The sequence below is a fragment of the Anarhichas minor genome, unplaced genomic scaffold (assembly GCF_050575085.1).
Source record: "Anarhichas minor isolate MPS153535 unplaced genomic scaffold, ASM5057508v1 ptg000051l, whole genome shotgun sequence".
In the NCBI taxonomy this organism is placed as follows: domain Eukaryota; kingdom Metazoa; phylum Chordata; class Actinopteri; order Perciformes; family Anarhichadidae; genus Anarhichas; species Anarhichas minor.
In genome coordinates, this window is record NW_027466497.1 from 1,215,254 (window position 1) to 1,237,844 (window position 22,591).

Here is a 22,591-nt window from a genome sequence, read left to right on the forward strand (position 1 = left end):
GAACAACATCACGAGAACTGCTGCCATGAACTTGGTTATTTTATACTCTGAGACAAGACAGAAATCTGCCCATAAATATTTCCAACCAGACATGCTTCTTTGGTCTAGACCTGAACAGGAATATTGATAAGTTCAGCTTTTGTACATGTCATGTTGGTTTTGTCAGGTTGCGTTTGAAGATATTTTATAATGTGTCTAATCTACAGCCCCCTCTCTCCCCATCCTCCTCTCTTCTCTCTTCCCCTACAGGACGAATGTCATAGGATGAACACTGCTGGTGGGGTGTGTCTGTCTGTGCTGTCCTCCCTCCTGGCCGTGGCTGGGGCCCTGGCTGCCTTGTCTGCCCTCGCTCCAGCTTCTCTCTCTGCTCTGGCGGAGGCTGCCTATGGGGCTGCCCACAGCGTCCCCAGCACCGGGGTAGAAGGGTCCCCCTCGCCCGTCTCCTCACCATGCTCCAGCCTTGTAGCTGGGGTGCTCTATGGCTCTTTCTCCCTAAGGGAGCTCTTTCCATCCAGGGCACCGGGCTGTTCCTGGTCCCTAGAAAACCCTGATCCCACCAAGTACTCCCTCTACCTCCGCTTCACCCGCCAGCCTATCATCTGCCGGACGCACTCCCCCATGCTCTTCTCTCTTGACCACCACCTGGCCAATCAAAGCTGTCCCCTTCACGTACAGACACCTGCTGCAAGGGATCAGGAAGTCATTGATCTTTGTGGCAGCCAATCCAACTCAGAGGGACCATACTCCTTCCTACAGTTTGATAAGAACTTTGTCCAGATATGTTTAACGAGACATCCAGCAGAGGATGAGCCTCAGGTATCGAAGGAATTGCTGGAGCTGAGACTGGTAGAGGTGTTACTCATCAACAACGAGAACTCCAGTCAGTTCACCTGCGGCGTGCTCTGCCGATGGTTTGAGGAGTGTTTACGCACCGGTCACAATGGAGACCAGGAGGTTTCTGATGGAGATGGTTGTGGGATGACCCAGACAGGATGTATCTGTCCGAACCACAATATCATGGCACCACCTATTCCATTGCTCCCGGAGACGCCCCACAGTTCCAGCAATGGTTCTTTCATTCCTGATGACTGCTGTGTCACTGAGCTGCATTCCAATGAAGCAATCGCCATAGCACCCAGAGATGTTCGACAAGGTAGGATTATTTTAAGCATAAACACACTTCTTTACAATGAGCCTATTATATGCTATACATACATACTGAGTACATACAGAAACAAAATCAAGTATTTTTTGAAGTTCCCATAAAAACGCATTGCTCCATAATTCAATGACTGATGAATTTGACTTCAGGACATTTCTGACTAGATACATGCTGAATATCAAACTTTTTTTCTTGATATGATTCAACTTTTTCTCCTGCTCTAGTGTCAAAAAAAACCTTTAAAAAAAATTGCAATGAATCAAAATATCAAGTCACAAATCTTGTAGAATCGCAGCATTAAAAATTGTAAGACATATCAAATTGGCACCCAAGTATCATGGTAGTAAAGTAAATAAGCGTATTCAATCGCATATAAACAAATGTTTACTTGTGTACGCAGCTTGCAGTAGCAAAGGGCAAGACAAGTTTGCCTTGTTATACTGGCTTTTGATACCAGCTCAGGGCGGTCCCATGCCTCTGCTTGACAGAGAATTTATTATTTGAATTTTGTTTGTTGGCCTGTAATTAAAAAACGAAGAAGTTCAAAGGAGCCCTTTAAACCTTCCATCAAAAGATTTGTAAATGGCTGACAGAAATTCATGCTTCTGATCTATATTTTAGAGATTACCCCATGTGGCCAAGAGGTGTGGCTCCTAGGTCTTCAGTTACCATGCTGCACAAGTGTGTGTGTGTGTGTGTGTGTGTGCCTGTCTGTGAAACCATCTGTTGACAATGTTAGAACAAGATCTGATTTGACACCCATGCACGCACACACACACACACACATGCAGGGTCATTCATACATCAATGCATTGAGCACAAAACAAACAATCCCTTCGCACACATAACCCATGGGAATATGTATGCATGTGTGCATCTGTGCTTGTGCCTGAAAGCTACATAGAGAAGCGTTGTATCCATACAGAGATGGACAAGTGCTTGTACTAAAGCTCTCTTATCCATTTTAGGTTATCACTGCCACCACAATAATTCCTATAACGTAATTAATTTAGGCTAATGTAGAAGTGATCGTAGATATGCAGAGAGATGTAGTTTGTCTTATAAATTCCCACAATGATATAATAATGTTCCTTTGGGTGCATTATAGGCATGCATTATAGGCATGTTTGCAGAGTGAAAAGCACTAATTAGTGCCCAGTTGTTCTTATTGCAAGCCTTTTACAACACACTTGCACACATACTGGGAGCTCTAGGGAGTCTTACCTTGCTGACGGGGAGGTTATCGTTCTCTGGATTCCATCAGCGGGGAGGATTTTATCATCTAAATTACTCAGAGAGGGAGAACGGGAGGGGCAGAGGAAGAGACTCGGTGTAAGAGGACTGATGCACTGTTGCTTGAGACAAAAGCCAAACGGATAGCAGAGCTCGTTAAATTGATGCCAAGTGTTGGGGCGATACTTAACTTAAGCCAGTTGCCAGTTACCGTGGAGGTGTGTTGGCTTTCCTGCGTCTCACCTCAAAGACACTGATGTTGCATACACATTGGTTAGCAGCTGGTCACTCTATAATCACTCACCACTCATAGACAACACTGTGAACCGCAGAGAGCCCTTAATGAGAAGATAGCCTGAAGATGTATGGGCAAGGCTTTGTGTGCAGAATACTTTTTTTCTTCCAAACAATTCCCCTATGTCCTAATTACCCTGAAATAGCAGAATAGCTGTAAACCCAACATCGCGCTGTCAGAGCGAGAGCCAGCATTTTGCCTCTATCCTCCTCTTGTCCTGTTTCTCTATCCACTAAAAGACAAATACTAACGCTCTCTCTGAGTCAGACTCTTGAAAACAAAACTTAAATTCTTGCTCTGTTTCTCCCTGTCTTCGTTTCTCACGTTCTGACTCTGCAACCCTTCTTTGCAGCTCTTCATTTTCAAAGCAGAACAAAAAATAACACTTTACTTTCACGCTTCTAGAACAAAGCACACTGGCACATACAAAGTGAATGAGATGTATGTGCCCACAATTTTAGAATTATTAAACTTCTCAGACTCAGATTGAGCAGACTGCCAAATAGATTATTTCATTATCAAAGGGGGGTCCTTGTGGTTAACGGCCGGAGCCCACACCAGATGCATCATACTGTACATGCAGAATGTGATCACATTTCAGTGTCTTGGAGAGTTGATGCACGTGAAAGCTGGAAAATATAAGTAAGACACATGCCGCATAATCATGAACTTTCAAAATAAAGGCCCAACCAAAAGAAATCTGAAAAGCAAACATAGAAAATATGTTTTTTTTAATTCATCTGGGCAGCAGTGGCTCAGGCGGTAGCATGGTAGCTCGCTGCCGTGTGTGTGTGTGTGTGTGTGCGTGTGAATGGGTGAATGAGAGGCAAATTATAAAGAGCTTTGGATGAAAGCGCTATATCTTCCTATTGTTATTCTGGCTGAGATGAACAATAGTCTGTTATACTGACTGACCTTCACTAAGCTCATTGTATAATGTCTGTATCGGCAAAAACCTCAGCAGTTCTCGCTGCCCTGAGCTGAGTTTTTTTTGTTCTTGTTGAGAATATGTTTATTATTGGTATGGCAGGTACAATGACTGAATTACACATGAGGTGACTTTTATTATTTCTTACATTTCTTAATTAAAAAATGTGCCCTAAAGAGTTTGGACTGTGACATTATATTTTCAATCAATATGTATATTCAAATTGTACAGGTCCTAGGTCTTTGTCCATCAAATCTATAAATACATTACTATATGACACTGAGCAGATTTGAACCACAAATATGTAAAACACAGTTAAACAAATATTGTCTCATTACCATATAAAGTGGGTATTAAGGGGCAATGCAAACTGAATTATGCCATGTAAAATAAGTAAGCTATTTCGTTCCTACTTATTTACTCTATCTCTGCTTTGATTTGGCAAAGAAGACATCACATACACAGGTGTGTTCATGTATCTGTCTTTACTACAGCATTAAATAACCTCTAAATTAAAACTCCTTGGACAAGCTGCCGATATCCCTCCATATTGCAAACAATATGACATAGATCAGCATAACGGCCATGCACTACACTCGAATGGTCAATTCCTTCACATTTTGCTCACTCTCCTGCTCATGATGCAAGTCTTAGAAACCACATATTATCCTGCACACACACACACACACACACACACACACACACATTCAGTGTTTGAGCTCCTGAGACATTGTGTGACTGAATGTCAGGTCTGCTAGAAAGAGAATAAGAAAAACTCCAGATCTGGTTCTGTCAATCAACATCAGCCCCCTCCAACAACCCTAACACAGACACACTTCATAACTGACATGCAATGTGTTTGACACAAAAACAAGTATACCGCTGTGTATCACCTTCTCATTTTCACTGATTTTCTTCCCCTCATTTTCATTGCATTGATCTCTGCGCTACCCGTTCCTGCCTCTACCTTGTCTTTGTTTCAGTCCAAATGGGCCAGTAACATCAAATTCAGCTCGTTTGTACAGGGAAGCTTCTAGGTGTTAATGTTATCAGGGCGTCAGACCTGAAAGGCCGTCTCAAAGCGTTCATAAACCCCTTTCAGAAGGTTGGATAAGCAGGAAACTGAAAATCTGGCAGTCAAGCCTGTTTTGCATATTGACCAGTGCATATACATGTACATTAATCTGAGCTCCAAGCAATACACAACTTATTTTAACCTTATTCCTCACATTCTTACTTCATCACGTCTGTGTTGATTGCTGAACCTTGGCAATCAGCTCTGTGTTGCCAGGGGAACAATGGCATTCCCATCAGCCTAATCTATTGTTCATATTTAGTGTTCATCAGCAAATGTAAACATATTAACTTGCTACACAACATTTTCTTTGTTAGCCTTTACTACAGCCTTATAGAGGTTACATCACCACATAGCAGAGACACAGTACAGTATAGAGCCAAAGCATCAAGCGTATTCATGGTTCATTAGAACAGGGTCCAACATTGGTCCCTTGAGCATTCTACGTATATTACAAAAGCTACAGAGGGACAAATGCTCACCACCTGAGACACATTTCAGAAGGTCAGGTTTTCCAATTTACAGTTATACAGTATGGATGGATGAAGAAGGATCCAGCATTTGTGCTTGATTCTTCTTCATCCATCCATCCGTATGTGTGATCCTTCTTCTATGTGTTGACATAAATGTGCCGCTGCCTCTATGTGTGGCATCCACAATATTGCTCGCACAGCGGTGAATATGTCACCATGATGGATGTTGGATGTTTCCCATCCCTCTATTTCTTGCTGATTGAGATCCACGGGGCAGAATAGTTTAGACCTATGGTATAAGGACCTCCTTATTGTGTTACCTCATCACTTCCACTCCATTCGCCAGTAGCTTAACTAATGACACTCAGACATCAGATTTATCTTATTGTGTTATTGTAGGTTCCCTCATGTTATCAGCTGTAAAGGGCTGTAGACATATGTGGATGTCACATTAGTCGAAGGGATATCTTTACATATGGCGTTAACAGTGACACCATGTTCTCGATCATTCATCAATCATTCATAATGAAATTATACCATCCTCTGTGCGTTGGCTCATCCATCATGCTGTTCTAGCCACCAAGCTGTCCGTAAAATTAATTAGTTGGCTTGGACACATTAAGTTGTGGCTGGAAGTGGAAGCTTCCCTCTAAAGAAGTCTCTACGTTGGTTTACGCTCTTCAATGTTGCCTTATTATGGTATGATTTGCTGTATTACACAGTAACAGCATGTTTAGTACGTAACTAACGCATACATTGTTTGAATTTAAAGTTTAAATTATTATAATAATAACAAACCAGGCTAAGCTATCTCTTGCTAGCTTGAGACGGTGACACTGGCTTTTAAAAAAATGGACAGATGAGAGAACCCACGCTGCCACGAGGAGAACATGCAACCTTGGGAATCAAACCCCGGGCCCTCTTGCTGTGAGGCGACCACCGTGCAGCCCTAGTAGTACCTTCCAGGATTACCCTGGCATCACTGGGGATTCTCATTAGCACAGATAGATGGTGTGGATTATGTTTTTAATGTGAAATAAAGGGAGGCACAGTGAGAAACAAAGATGGAAAGGGGGGATAGCGAGAGAGAGAAAAACCTAGAGAGAGGACTGGGATTTGACTGATACTCTTGGGACCCTATCACCGTTGCATTGAGCAGGAGCCAGTGGTCCGTCACTTAAAAACACTCACACACACACACACAGGCAGCTCATCCCTTCCTCATGGAATACTATCTGCTTCTCTGGTAATTAGAGCAGAGAGAAGTGTGTGTGTTTTTTATTGTGTGTGTCTTTAGCAGCATGGGCGAGAGATGTTTATTTTCACACTGTGCTGGCGTACAGCACATACAGGTGTTTTAATAACCCTTAACTCCACCAACACACACGACACATGCACACACAGTGAAAAATGCACAAATGCCACTGTTGACGACAATGAGTAATTGCATGCAGTGCAATACAGTAGCTGTGATTTTCTTCCTGAAATGAATGAAGTATGCGACTGTGGATGTGTGGACTATCTGCCCAGGGTGTCGGTTGCAACAGGATTAGTATTCTGTGCTCATGAGCTATGGCTCTCTCTCTCTCCCTGAGAGCACTGAGCCCCTTTATGCTCCAGCAAAAGCCCTTACACACACACACACACACACACACACACACACACACACACACACACACACACTTATAGACATATACACTCCTTGCCATTTATATCCATTCCTGTTTTCTCAGCAGATCTGTGCAGATCAGATTGGTACACAGTACACTGCCTGGCCTTGGCAGTATTTTAGAGGAAACGCTACAGAGGCCAACTTCCTGTTGATGCTATTGATAATGTCATAAATCAAAATAAAGGGAAAGTTATAGTGTGTACCTACCAATAAATAGACTTATTCATCCTGTTGCATCATGTACTGGCAACACCTCACTGAAGCTTTTTTTTAGATTGTGAATACATGTGCATTTGCAGTTCAGGCATTCTTACTTAACATGTTTGATGCAACATATATTAGTTTTAATATGTATGTATATGTATATATATAATATACAATATTTCTTATTTTACCTTTACGATCTGCACACAAAGTAGAGATTTCAAGCTGCTGTATACCTTTATTTTTTCTTAAAGACAGAATTGTAAACAACATTGGATTCAGAGTGTGATTCCATCAAAAGTGACGCTTAAGATTAAGTTACAATTTTATAACATGTACTCCGTTTGCTCAAATTTGAGACAGGATAATATTAATTCTCCAGTTAAAGTCTTGGACTATATTGTCTTCATATTCTATTGAAAGACACAGGAATAAATTATCCACAAGTATGTCACGATGTCTTTATATATCGCACATACATTAGCAATTCAAAGTACTTTACATAACACATCAAAAAACGAGACAAAGTTCAGACGAATACACTATAAAAGGACATTAAAATACAATTTGAAAACATTAGAGAGCCAAAAGTGCAGAAAATTAAAACAAGCTTAAAACTCCAGTACAAAATATCTAACAGTTTAAACATAAATGGTATACTGAAATATGCTCCACTTGTAATACGCATGCATTGCCCTTACTACCTTAATAAAACGCATCCCAAATTGAACTAGAATTCCTAATATTACCATAAAACTTCTAAATAAAGTCACATGAGTGATTAATGGACTGTATATAGAGACTCCAGAAACAACCTCAGATGCCCAACTAGTGCATGTACAATGATTTAGTCGTTTCTTTAAGGTAACATCAAAATCACCGACAGCAGGAGAGAAATATTGGATGAACTATAGAAACAAGCATACACTACTCTACAGCAGAGCATAGTCTCCAAAGCCCTTTTCAGATCTCAGAGGAGTTAACTGGTAGAGGGGATAGGATGAGGGCCAAAGGTTGGCTCTGAATTAGGTCCATCACTCTGGCTGCACCTAATGGAAGTTGTATGATGTTAAGAGGCGAGCGGCAGTGAAGGCAGAGTAGATTTGTGAGCAGGATATTTTAGAAGGAGAGCGGAAGTTTGGACTGACCGAGCACGTAAAAGGAAATGAAGCGAGGGAGATGTGGTAGAGGCACCAGTGGGCCAAATTACCTAACCTCTAGAGAACACCCCTGTCCCCTTGTGACTACCCACCGTGGGAGACTATGTTCATTTGTGCGTGTGTGTGTGTGTGTGTGAAGGAATGAATGACAAAAAGCCTCAGAGCTAGAGAGCGTCTCAGTAGGCTCATGCAGCACTAGAGTGGTCGTAGAGCAATTCAATGATAATGGCGTATAGAGATGTATTACCACTCTACACACACACCCACTAACACTGTCTGTATCACTCTCTGGCCCAGTGACTCCTAGTCAAGCTCCAGTGGCTTCATGTCATCGATTAACTGCAGAAAATAGACAGGCATCCCATCGTGCACCTGTGCCCACGGCAACAGTCATATGATAGAATCCCAGTAGGCTTGGGCTTTCATGTGTGTTTGTGTGCATGCGTTTGCTGAAGTTCCGGTTGTGTGATGATTTAAAAATATTGCAATTTCAAACTCCAAGCCTGCAAATCTCTGTGACAGGTTTGCAATTTTTGTGTGAATATCTGTCGCTGTGGTTTTATAAAAGCAAAAAAAAAACTGCACACTGATTTTAAAACACAAACCCCTGCATTGTTGTTTTGGCAACATTGTCATTTTGTGTTAACAAAGCGTTGACATGCAGTTTGGAGCAATGCTTTTGATGGAGGCAACCATTTATGGGAAGTGAGTGATGTCTGAAACCTGTCTGAAAAGATCTTTTTGTTTCATGGCTTTGCGCAGGCAAACAGCTGTGCACTGCAGTGTAATCCCTGCTTCAGTCTGTGACTGGAAAACAAGCCACAAACTAGGAGTCAACGGGTCAATTCATGGACAATTACTCAAGACACTAAAACAGGTATATCTTCCTTATCAGCATTAGAGGAATCAAAAAGCATTTATTTTGAAGAGACATCACGCGGATGTTTAATTTGAAGGTACCATGTCGACCTTTTTTTGTGAACAAACTAATGTTTATGTTCAGTGGTTCTTATCTGAATGTTCTGTGTGTAACAAGACTGGTGAATGCATTGTATACCTGCATGCCTGCTGTTTGTGAACGCCTGTACAGTAATGTGCAGTGAAGCTACTTCAAGTTGTGTATGGTCATGATCAAGAACATTTCTTCTTGATCATGACCAGCTTCTCAGCAAACCTATTATGGAAACAGTTTGATCAAATCGTTGCAAACACATTTATTTGGTGTGTTAAATTGCAGAAATTATTGCTGTAATGCGAGTCTTTCTTCATGCTGTTTTGGACGCTTGAAGCACCGTTTCCATGACAGCACGAATAGACACGCATCAAGGGGCCAAGGGGGCGGCTGGCTTGACTTATTTAAACAGAAGAAAACTTACTAAAAATAGGCAATAGACTCTTTTCCCATTAGCAGTAGATGTGTATTCCTTTGTGTGTCTTTTCTACGAAAGGGCTGGAAAACAGTAGTAAACAGTAGCAAGCATCACGGAGGCCAGTTAAAATGTTATGGTGGTAACTTTTTTATATCCGTTACTTATTCGGTCTCTCTTCAAACTCGGTGCAGACTAATTTGGAACAATGTTTGAGTGCGGATGGACGAAGGCAGACTTGATTTGTGGCTGACAAGACAAAGAAAGCGCCGGAAAAATAGGCACAAATGAGCTTTTGTCCACCCAGGGCTCATGTTTTCATCATTGCTGATCGGAGTTGGAGCCGATAAATACCTGTGACTACTGCAGAGTCATTATGTCCTAGGAATAAAATGTTGATTGTAACCTTTCCCACTGATGACAAAAGCCAGATGTTGATGGGTGTTTGTGTTTTTTTTCTCCCAATGCGACAAGGTGTTTAGTTTACCTTTTTAATTTACCATTATATCTATTGATCAATCTGTTACGTCAGGTTGCTAACACAGTCACTGTTCAGTAAATAACTCCTCATGTTAATGTTTTTTGCTGGTTTAAAGAGCTGTTCATTTAAAGATATCAAAGACCTGTACTGTGATGGTCTAAATGATGTAGAAAATATGTGTGATAGAGAGAATCTAGAGATAAAGATATTTTTCTAAATCATTTCCGAACAAGCTGAATAGCATGCAAGCTACTCTTCAGATGCAACTGTGTGTGGAAAATGCGGCATTGTGACCCATGTGGCCAACATCTAGCCACCTGAGCCCACACTGGTTTCTCTGCAGTGCTTCTGTGTGAGCGTGCACATCATAAAGCGTGTGTGCATCTCTGACGATATGTGCGCATGCAGGCGTGTGAACAAGATGATCTAACTTACCGAGCCATCGAGAAGATTTGCAGCGGCAGTATAATTACCTCTTGGTACAGTGATCTAGTTTATGTGGGACCTGTCACCTCGGAGGTAGAATGCTACTGAAAGTGCCAGTAGCAGTTGACAACCAGTGGTTATCTAATGCCATTCTGAAGGCTGGCTTCCATTCATTTCAAGAAGTGAGCTGATGGTATTGTCACCAGGAGAGGTATTCTGAGATAGACAGAAGGGAGTTATTGATACCTACCAGCGGAGGTATATGACAGATAGCCTGCCATTATGTAAATGCATTTTTTTACATCATATTATCAAGACAAGATTAATTTATATGCTGTTGCTGCAATGCATTTGAGTTCAATGTATAGGCCTCTATGTTAATGTAGTCCTGAGCTCTTTCTGTTGAAATACAAGGTTAATGCATGATATAGCCACGCTTACTTTCTGTCTGTCACCCACGCCTCCTCTTTTCCCGTAGGATGTCCTTCACGATAAGTGTCACGGGGACACTCTTCCCCCTGAAATGTCTCCTCTGGGGAACTCATTTGTGTTCATGTGGCTTGACGCGAGGAGAATCTGTTTGCCAGACACCACCTTACATGATAGACAAAGCTATTTATCCTGATACAGGAAGGAAAGGTTCCCAGACACACACTCGCATACACACATTCCAACATACACTAACACATCGACACACGTTCAGAGATTTGTTCTCTCATGCAAGCCACCACCATAAGATATTGTTTTTTTTTTGTGTTTCACAGATTGTAGAGATATGTTTATTAGTATTTCACCCCCAGCCATGAAGAATGAAGATGTTTTGTTCTGAGTCGGTCACTGTTGAGGTCACATATGCATTTTAAAAGCAGCTCGGCTTAATACAAACACCCACACACAGGCCACAGCAGAGCATGATCGGGTGTGCCTGTGCGTGCATATGCCTCCTGTGTGTGTGTGTGTGTTTGTGCTCACAGTATGCACCTGTGTGTTTGTGATTTTATTGTGAAGAGTGCATCATCCATTGTGTAAAGTGACCAAAAATTGTGGTCCTCCTCCTGAGGCTGGGTCTCACTTGGGTAGTGATGACACCCAATGAAATACTAGATAATCATACATAAACAGAAACACACACACACACACACACACACACACACACACAATTAGAGAGTGAGACGTAATGGTTACTGCGAGTGGAATCTGGCATCACAGTGCAAGAAGAACACAAAAGCCTGGCATATTTAAAATATGCCCCCGTGAAACATCATAGGCAAACAGATGTGTAACAATGACATCTGAGTGACAGTCGCTCATGCCCTTGCTCAGTCAAAGTTACTTAAAAAAAAAAAATTGGAACTGGCTTCTTTCTCTCTCCCTCTGCCTCCCACTCTCTTTTTGTCAGTGTGCATTAGCATCACCAGCCGGTGTGTGGTAATTAAATATATCCCTGGGCAACGAGGCCCTATTTAGAAATCATTACAAGACAAGGAAATCTTGCCCCTCGAGTTAAGCAAAAACACATTAGAAACTATGTGAGAGTGTACGAAAGATAGGGTAAAGACCGTTTCACTGCAGTACATGGAGGTCCCCTCTTTGATAGGGAGACGTGGCTCAAGGATGAAAGTCCTTACTTGGCAAGTTCATAAGAAAAAACGAAAAGCACATTTGCAGTAATATAATGGAAAAAGTATATATTTTATTTCTGTTTTTGTTTTTGTTTTTTCAAAATGATAAAAAAACAGAGGTCCTCACGTGGTTGGTGTAGTCTGATAGTCCACTGTTGGGAATATAGAAACGTATGTGTGTCTGTTGGTGGATGCTTGTGTGTGTTTTCTACCTTCACCATCTGTCATTCTGTTCCACTCATCCATGGCTCTTTGCTTTCAAGATAACTCTCCCCCTCAGACAGTCTCCAGTAGTGCTTTGAAACCTCCCATCCCTCCTTTCATCACTGCCTCCCTCCCTGCATGCTGACTAGAGATGATATCATCTGCATGGGAGTCGAATGGACCGGTGGGGAGACACCATGGTCAACTACAAGTGTTTGTGTGTGTGTGTGTGTGTGAGAGAGAGAGGGAGATTGATTGGCTTAAGAAGTGCTCAAACGTGTTTTCCTCACTGATGTCCTTGATCGAAAGTGTGCGTGTGGCATTGTTTGTGTTTCTGCAAGGTTTAGGATAAGTGGTATTAGTGATCTCTCGCAGACAGACATGCTTATTGTCAAATGTTAGCCCTCTGATTTATTTTAATGTATCAGTTGTTAGTGAATAAAAATAAATAAAGTCCTTTTTGGACTTCAGATAAACATATTATGCTTAATTTTGAAAAATGATCCCATTACGCTTTTTTCAACCATTAGCATCTTATGGTCTTTTTTTAATTATACAGTAATCTGCATATCTAATGTTATGATTAGAGGATTGAATTTAATCTTCAACAATTATTTTGCCTCATGTTTCAGTGAGTAGATGTGCATCCTATCATGCAAATAGAGATAACTTTCATCTAATAAAGAGAATGAAGGGTATAAACAATCCATATATTTAGCTCCTACCTTGTCCAGGCACTGACTAGGAATGTTATTAAAGTTTATGATGCATGGGAGCCCATAAATATATAAATAACAGGTCAAATATCAGCTTGCCTTTTTGTTCTGTAGGGGACATGAAGCGAGGTATGCTTCCTCGGTCTTGCAGGAAATAAACGCGCTTTGGATTCATCGACACATTGGCTGTTATAAGCCTACTGTCACACTACAGCAGTTACCCATGGCGGATTTAAGACCCAGGGAAGGAGAAACACTCTTAGTCTCCATCTCAGTCTCATTCCCTTTTCTTTCGCACCATGCTGCAAGTACTTTTATGCCATGCAGCCAATTCTCCCTCGAGTGGAGGTGGATAGATATTTTGGAATCCGAATTTTGTGAAAGTTCTTCAACGGGAGCATCTACATGCTGTGCCAGCCCCTCTAATCTGCACCTCTAATTTCTGTTGGCACAGAGCCACAGCACCTCTCTGCCCTCTCTGTCTCTCGTGCACAGCTGCCTTGAAATTGCATTTTGTTTATATGATGGTAAAATATTCATAGAGAAAAATAGCTGGGGAAGCTGTCCATATAATCCGCCATAAACTGATATTGAAATCCATCACACACTCACACACACGTGCACACACAAACACACCCACATACCCGTGGAATGAGGGCTGACGTCCTCAAGGGCACAATGGAATGAATGACGGCGGCATCCGCACGTGTCCATCCTTAGTGCCAAAACATCTTGCTCATACGCCAACCGATATGCACGCACAGATGCCCATACGCACAACGCCCATGTACACACAAACGCACAGCTCCCAGACAGATGCTGCGGTTTGGGCGTCGGTATCGATCGACTCTCGTCAGCATGTCCTCAATAACAAGCACTGTCCCCGAAAGCGCTGCAGCAAGCCTGTCAGGAGATTGACACAGAAAAAAAATGGGGAGAGGGGGGAAATGTGTACCTGTGCAGACAGAATAACAGGCTGATGGGTGAAATCTACTGCATGTGATCAACCACCTATCAGCCAACAAACGTTGATACGTGGCGAATGTCTTCACCCACACTGCATTGCCACAAGGCAGAGCATCCTTAATTTGTTCTAGACTTTTACTGCTTTTTTTTTTTTCCTCCTCTGCAAGGCCCGCTTGAAGATTATAAGCAAGGGCACAGTGGCTGGAACCGAAGCGCATGCCTGATGATAATGATGAAGTATCTAGCCACCCGGCTAACGAGAGCCCAGATCTGCCCTGAGTCTGCCTGCTATGCAAATTTTCCTCGGACCAGCAATGAATCAAAGGCGTAGCAAACCAATGTTTCTCTTCGCAGCACTTTAGCAAAGCCATCATTCACAAAGGACACGGCAAAGGCAGGCACACTAGGTACAAGCATGCACGCATACATACACACAGGAAGAGGGTGCACTAACCTCAGCGCCTGTGCAACAGCCGTGCAACATGAGGAACCACTTTTTATGCTCGTGAAAAATGCTAAGAACATAAGCTTATACGCTTATTTGAGCTGATTGAATCCATGCACATGGGTTTGTCCGCATGTTTGACACTTCAGAGCACGATGGCCTCTAACATTGAGTTGACAATAACAAGGCTCCGGGGACAAATTCCTCTAAGTTGATGTTCTTGCCAGAGGAGCACAGCGACATAAGACAGATCTTTTCTCTCTCTTGCCGTGTCTGACCTCACAGCATGCATTTTGTTCCCGCAGCATAGATTGTTAATGCTCAACAAAAAAGTGTTTTCTTTGTTACCAAGATTGATAGATGGAGGCATGAGTGCATGCAGAGTTGGACCCAAATACATTTTCAAGTCATTGTACGTCCTCCATTCTCTCTTTTTCTTCCTCTGCCTCTGTCGTTGTGTCCTCTCATTATCTTGTTGCTCTGTCAGGCCGGTAGGTTTGCCTCTGGGGTGTTGAACAGGCAGAAGTAACAGTATGACAGTAATTTGCTGGAATGGAAGGTTAGACGGGCTCACTTTGCCTTTTAAAAGGTGTCATGAGGGCCAAACGGCAGACCTTTGACACCACAATTAATCTTGTAACACATATCGAGAACAAATATTATTTATGCTTCCAAACAAATAGTATTACACATTATGCACATTTCATCTATAAATGTAAAAATATATGACATGTACTCACATGTCATATAAATGCACACACAAACGGACAGTGACAGGCTTTTAAGCCTTTGTCAGATTAATAGCCACTTTCTCTTGGTAGTCGATAAATGCTTCGGGGAGTTCCCTAAATGCTGCAGGATAGCTCCCTGTGTGTATGTGTGTGTGTGTGTGTGTGTGTGTGTTAGAAAGAGCATCTAACAGGTCTCATGGGTCAACCTGTCACCACCAAGATGTCTAAGCAGTTGGTTGGCCAGCGGGAAATCAATGTAAGGTGATGAGGCTACTGTGTTTTGTGTGTGTGCGTGTGTTTGCTTGTCTTTACCTCTGCTCTTGTGTGTCTTTCTGCATAACCTTCATTCAGATTGAGAAAAATAACCTACAGGAAAAACTTGGTGCTGAGGTGTCAACAATGAATCAATGTTGTTGAACATTTTTATTTCAAATGGACAATGTTTCAGAGTAAAAAACCATCACAAAATAAGAGCCTCTTGCTTTCTAATTCACTTATAGTAGCATACTGTAGATGCTCATTAGTAAAGAAAACTTGGATCGAGATGCCAAAATGTGGGAAGAAAGTATGAGGTATAGGACTTTCTGCCGCTCACACCCAAAGGACGCAGGTCCATTCCTTTGGACTGCTGCGGGTGGTGGGAGCTCTGGGGCTGAGGGGTCAGGCTGTAGATTCTAAAGCCCGGGGCTTGGTCCTGATGCAATGTGGGCTGGAGAACACACGACTCGGAAACAACTGGAGTTGCTCTGCATCAACCCCCCCCTCCCCGCCCCTCCCCTGCTCCGGGGAGGGTCGGTGCTCTAGCTCGCTTCTCTGCTAGTGAACTCTGGCTGTTTAAACAAGCCCCAGCGGTACTCATTACCCTTTCCCTGGGCACACTCGCGCACACACACGCAGGCGCACACACTCGGGAATGTGCAGCATCACTCGTAGAGGGAAAAAAAGCTCTTACACAGCTGTTGGCTTTGATGAAGTATAACAGAGCTGGACGCCATGGTACTTCGCTCGGACAGCTGTCCCGTCCCTTATCAACCACTTGGCTTAAGGGGTCGTTACCATGGTAATGGTGCTTGGACTGCCGAAGGGTCGACACACCAACACACCGGAAAACAAAGCTTTTGAAGTTGATCCCACCACATTGATAATAGAACAAAAACTCTCAAGTGCCCTTAGTCAGCCATGCTAATTGCACATGATTATTTCAAGACAGTCCTTTTGTGTGTTTATTCTATGCCAGCATCATTACAGCACGTTCACTGTTTCAAGTACATAAGTACAGCTATTTGAGCTGTGTACATCCTCCGCCTGCCATTCAGTCACTAGGTGAGCTCAGTTAAGGGTGCACTCCACCGTCTCTTTCTTTCTCTGTTCTCCCATTTGCATCTTTCTATCAATAGTCATCATGTTTTCCGTGGAATCAATCGGTCCTCAAATAAGCCATGTGCACTCACAGGCACACATTTATAGACAGCTCTCCTGTGGGGGAGATGGAAGGCATCATCTTCAAGCTTTTTTTTTCACTTGTATTAGTGTTTTCATTGGATCTCCTGCTCCTTCAGATACCATCTATGGAGTTTGAGATAGACCCAGTGTGATATTGCCTGTGACGGCTTGTTGTTTGTATGTGTGTGTGTGTGCTTGTTGGTGCGTGTGACACCGAGCATTGTGTGAAGCATTCATGTGAAGTTGCGATCACTGTTGCAATGATGTAAGGCAACAGTGGTCCTTGAATGTTTGTGGATGTGGCAACATAACAAGTTTTTCTAAAGAAACAAGTGATTGAAATGCTTCCCTCTATGCCCCCAAACACAAGCTTGATAAAATGTTGCATCACATTCTCTATTTGCTTTTACCGATGACTTGAAACAGCTTAGGTTCAAGGAGGGCAACAAAATATATCATTGTCAGTTTCAAGATGTCTGCGACTTTTAAGATGTTTTGATTCTCCATAGCTTCAACATCCCTGAAGGGATTCTGTAGCTGTCTGAACAGAATGCTTTTTATCTTCCTCGTGGCAAAGGAAGCTCAGTGTTCCTCGTCGCTGTGATCTCTCCAAGATGTCACGGACACGAATGACCTTCGTGGCAGAGCTTTGCACAGACGTCCCCTGGTCATGACTTGGCTCCCCATCAGGAGAGAGTCCTTACTCTCTGGGGTGTAAACCAGAAAGCTATCATGTGGCAAAGTTAATCAATTGGGACTATTGGCTAGAAGTAATCAAGTGATTAATCAGCGAGACATTCAGCTGACGCAGGAAATTCTGAAAAAAGACTTGTGGATATTGAAAGAGAGGGAACAGAGAGGAAAACCACAGAGAGAAACAAAGTGGTAGAGTGAACATGGAAGCCAGTGAACAACAAATAAACTCAACACAAAGGTAATTGTGTGTGTAGTAAGTATAAACAAAGGAGAAAACTAGGAGCTCTAATCAATATGAATACCCCACAAAAGCAGATAACCTGTTCCTCAGGCCAAAAGCTGTCATGTTCACTCTCACATGAGGTTACACACACTCATCTGTCAATCATAAGTAAAAGGTGGATGTTGAAGCGGGGAAAGGAACGGCCCACAGAATGCAGTGTGATAAGAGAGGTGGAATCTTATTTCCTGGAGCTTCTAGTAAGCATTTCCATGAGATGATGCAATGTGTTGATGGCAAGTTAAAATGGCTTGCGTCTGTCCAATTCCCAGCAGGTTATTATGTATGGCAGCAGCAAGCACACTCATTAGAATACACAAATGAATGTCACACCGTGCATTCTCTTCCTGGTATCGTGAAATCACTAGTTTGCCATGAAAATACTGCAGTATATCATGTTCATGCATTTGTTTTTGTTGGACTGTGGGTGATAGCAGCATTATTTTACCTCATTTTCTGACCTCATTGTATTTAAAAATGAACTCCATCAGTGGAATCTGTAGAACACAGGCTGTGAGGCAAAGCTGATTGTGTGCCCGAGTGTACTTTAAAGCTGAGTATTGTGTCAGAGTGGTTTGCTGTGTGGTTTTCTCTCCATTTGTTGGTCATTAAATTCCCTGAATTCTACTATTTTTTGCAAGACTGTCTTTACACATATTTCTCTGCCAAACCTGTATAATACATAGACTCAAGGCAATCCTTTTGTAAAGTGCATTGTTACAGGTTTTGGAAGTAGGACACAGCAAGGCTAGTGGAGGCAGAGATGAAGGAGGAGGTGAGGACACGGCAGAGGCAGTGATAATTCCACTCAGTGGTATTTTCACTTTGGAGGAGTTTGCTGAGGAGTCGGCAGGAGAAGAAGAGTGATAGACAGGTGATGGGGTGAAAACGGCAAGGAGAGGGACAAAGGGGCCTTGTCATGAAAGTGGGAAAGAAAAGTACTGGATGTGTAGCAAGCAGGTGCAAGAGTGACTGATAGGGACAGAGGGATACTGTGATTATGGTGGCACATTTATGTCTAAAAGGGACAGGAGTGTGATGGCTGAAGGTCTATTCTTGTTCTGTTTTTCTAAAAGAAGGAGGGGAAAGGGGAAGTGGAAAAAAGCAGACCTTTATGCTTGAAACAGGAGAGTCCATTCATTTTTATATAATGATAAATGTGTTCATAAAATAAATAAAATATTGTATAATTGCAACATAGCATAATACGAACTTATAAGGCCCTTTTGATTATTTTATTCCACTCTTGCCGTGCCTTTTCAAAGCAGTCTTTTCACAACTGGCCAAATGTTTGGCCTGTGGTATTGCTGCTTGACGCTTTTTTTCGAGACAGCTCAAACAAACCAATTCACACTTTAGACTGTGCTTTCTCTCAATTTTTGAATATTCTTAATATTCTTACTCATTGTACCCCAAAAATAATTGACAAAAAGTCCACAAAGCAATTTAAAATGATTCAACTCATCTCTATAGCCTGCAACTCTGTGTACTTCTACTTCAGAGGAAAACATAGTACTGTATGTCGAAGTACATGCACTTGACAGAGAAATGTTATTGGTTACGTTGCAGATTCAGATTGAACTCACAAAATATGACTATTCAAATACGATGCATTATTATTCCTTAAACTATCCAGCATTAAATTGAAGGCTCCACCGTGAATATACATTAAGGAAATGCCAATACCAACATTCCCATTTAGAGAAAGAGTGAAAGTAAAGAAAGACAGCGTTTGCCTGGGGCCCCGAAAACACTAAATCCGGCCTGGAAAAACACACCCAGGTCAGGGACATTCAGTGAAATTGACTTGACCACAGCAGTTATCAAGTGTAGACCGTGGATTTAATAAGTTGACGTACTTTCCTTGCAGTCAAGTTCAAAGTTAGTGTCGCAAAAAACGTACACAATTTGAGTTGCAGTGGCTGAGTGGTACCGTTCCTGTAGCTTATCTGCTTGTGCTCGTTGACTCCGGGGAAGTGAAGAAAAGTTTGGATGTGAAGTTATCCAGCATTCATGTAGCATAAGCAAGCTAGATCCAGCATCCATTGTGAACTGCAGTCAGTGAGCCAGCCGCTGTCGGCCACCTGAGGATAACATGCTGGACTGTAGAGCCAAGATGCTCCGCCCCTGCTGCTGCACAGAGTGTGCTGTCTGCTTGTTAATTCAAAATGTATAAATATTGAACGCGTTGTGTGCCCAAAATGCACCAAATTTGAAAAAGCACTCCACGGGGTCCCCAGCAATACACCCGCCTTGGTTTGTTCTGTAAGCTCCTGGGTCTGGTTGTCTTGCTACACTTTTGATTTTTTTTCAGCAAGCACTAAATGTTCCTCTTCAACTTGGCAGATAGCACACATCTGAGAAGACGCAGAGCTCTGTGGGCTTGTGTACTCTAAGCAGTCGCCCAATAGCCAAAGAGCCGATATCTATTGCTGCAGAGGAAATTGATTATTGGTGGCAGAGGCAATAACATTTACCCATTACAGCGAACTATCATTTCATGTTAATTGTTCTTTGTTAAGTGATCACACAGCAAAACAAACCAAGGCTTTCACAATGGCAGATGGTGAAACATCCAAAAAGTGGATGAGAAAAATAAAATACATTTTTTTGTTACTAGTTTGTTCTCTTCAGTTTAGTAAAAAAATGAAAACAAACATATTTAAATGCCATAGAAAGCAAAAAAAAGGACATGGAGGAGCACACTTTTTGAAGAATATATTATATCATTTATTTAAATGTATTCACGTCTCGCTAAAATTTCTCAAGAGAATAGATGCCTCGTTGCTATGTCTAGCTATGCTGTATTTCTTCACACGGAATCGCATGCACGCTGTCATTAATACACACTCAAAACATATGCACGTGGGTGCACCCCCCCCACAGACTTTGCTTCTGCTCGAGCATACAGAAATCTAGGACAGAGTCTTATTTTGATGATTCACGACAGGATCATTTAACTAAGCATGGTGGTCTCACAATTAGAGGTGTTAAAATGCCCACTGCAACCTCGTAGCTGGTACTTATTACATAGCCTAGCATATTACATCTCCCTGGAAAAAAAATGTGCAACCCCTGCTGACCTCCATAGCTGAAATTAACTCTTTAGCGCAGAGCTCCCTTCATGCTGCATGACTGCACTGCTCTCTCGATTAGCCTTGTGACCCGATTACTCTCAGCTATTTATCCAGGCACTCGTTCCGCACAACACCTTTTCTCTCCTCGGATTAAATTGGCTGGAACATTTCGTAGCGGGGCAGGAGAAAGTAAGAACTAGCCGAGAGGCCTCATCTCCAGAAGTGATGAGGCACTGGCAGTCCTTGAGCCCTGTAAAGGGGAAGATTGTTCTATTTGAGGGCCATATATATATAGGTGTGTGTTTGTCTGTGTGTGTGTGTTTGCTGAATGTATACTACTGCACACTGAGAAGGAGTAAAGAAGGACTTTACTATAGGTATTCCTTTCTCTGCTTTTTTGTTCACATTGAGGGAGAGGTTAATATAAGGGGATACTGGCTTACAGGACATAGGGAGGAGGAAAAAGGGATTATGGTGAGGATGGGAGAGTATGGATTGTCATTATTAGTGCCAATCGTTTTTTCATTATATGCCCTTAACTTTTACTTACAGAACTTTTTTCCATGCAATACCCTTTTTTTTTTTTGCAATCATACATGATCTTTGCTTGAATACAATTAGCAAAAGTTATGCCACAAAAGTACCTGGTTAGGTTGAGGCAACAAAAGTGTTTTGTTAGGTTTAGGGAAAGGTTGTGGTTTGTGCTGAAATAAGTATGGTTGTTTAGATGCGTACCTGGCATCAGTGAAGTATGGCAGTTAAGCACGCCACAACAAACCGTACCAGAGTTCTCTTGAAAGACCTGCGCCAGGAAAGGTTGTTCAGTCTGCACCAGGGTTCTTTACTCTGTGTCAGAGTTTGAATGACATGTTTCACAACCAGCGCAAACAAACTGGACCAAACAGCCAAGTACACCAGAATTTTTTTTAACTGAACATCATTCAGTACTTGACAGTTTCCAATACCCTATGATGCAAACACATTTTGGTCAGTATCAAACGTATCCCTTGATCCTCTTATAGTGTCAGGGTATCTCTACATTTCTAGCCATCCCTTCTTTACCACCCATAAAGCTTTAATGGGCCCACAAGTTATGACTGCAGTTTTACAGAATGCAATCCTCTGCAGGGACAGCCATGTTGTGAAATCCCTCTTTCTGTCACACCAAGGGGAGGAAAAAAAGTTGGCAGAGTTACATTTGTTAATGCCAGATATTAATATTCTCTGCCAAATAAATGAGTTATTGAGAATGAGGACCTCTGTGATTAATGCTTCACAGCACAGTATAACTTCGACCTTACCCGGCAGGCATATCGCAGATTATAATGCGCAAGAGGCCAAAAGTGCACTCCGTGCAAGAAAACCGTTTTCAGAGTATGGAATTACAGCAAGGAAGAATGTTCTGATATTAGAAAGATATTTAGACCTAGATTCTTAATAAAAGTCACTTGATCACCCATCACTCTTCTAAAACAACTGAACTGAAGGTTTTCAGAAGAACAATGTCTTCAGTCTAGACCCCTGCCTAGTGATGATGGATGTAACTTTTCCAGACATATTCAAAAGTGCTTTCAACATAAATTTGAGATGATCCTTGTGATTCATTTAAATCCCTTGGATTAAAGAGTTCCAAATACTGATCCCTTGAACAAAGACAACTGTCTGTCCAAAGGAGATTCATGCAGATATTTCTATGTCAAGGAATTAACCCTTTATACCAGATGGTTACAGCGAGACTTGACAATCTTGACTCTGCTCTTTGAGGGAGTAGAAAGAATCCACCGGTTCTTGGCACCAATTACAAAGAATGAATCCCCTCTTAAGTCTCCATCTCCTGTACACCAACTCTATTTGATTATTCTGCATAAGCCATCAAGGCCACTCTTGAGGCAGGAGTCCGTGTCGTGGGTGGCTGGGAGCATGCTTGTATGAGCG

General features: G+C 42.2%; 1 protein-coding gene across 1 annotated transcript in view; it reads left to right on the forward strand.

Moving 5' to 3' along the window:
* The first annotated feature begins 264 nt into the window (after nucleotides 1–264).
* The window catches only part of adgrb2 (adhesion G protein-coupled receptor B2), a 127,718-nt gene continuing 105,391 nt past the window's right edge, over nucleotides 265–22,591 (forward strand). The window contains exon 1 of the mRNA XM_076075353.1: nucleotides 265–1,153. Within this exon, the coding sequence (XP_075931468.1) occupies nucleotides 265–1,153 (889 nt within the window). The remainder of the gene's footprint in view (nucleotides 1,154–22,591) is intronic.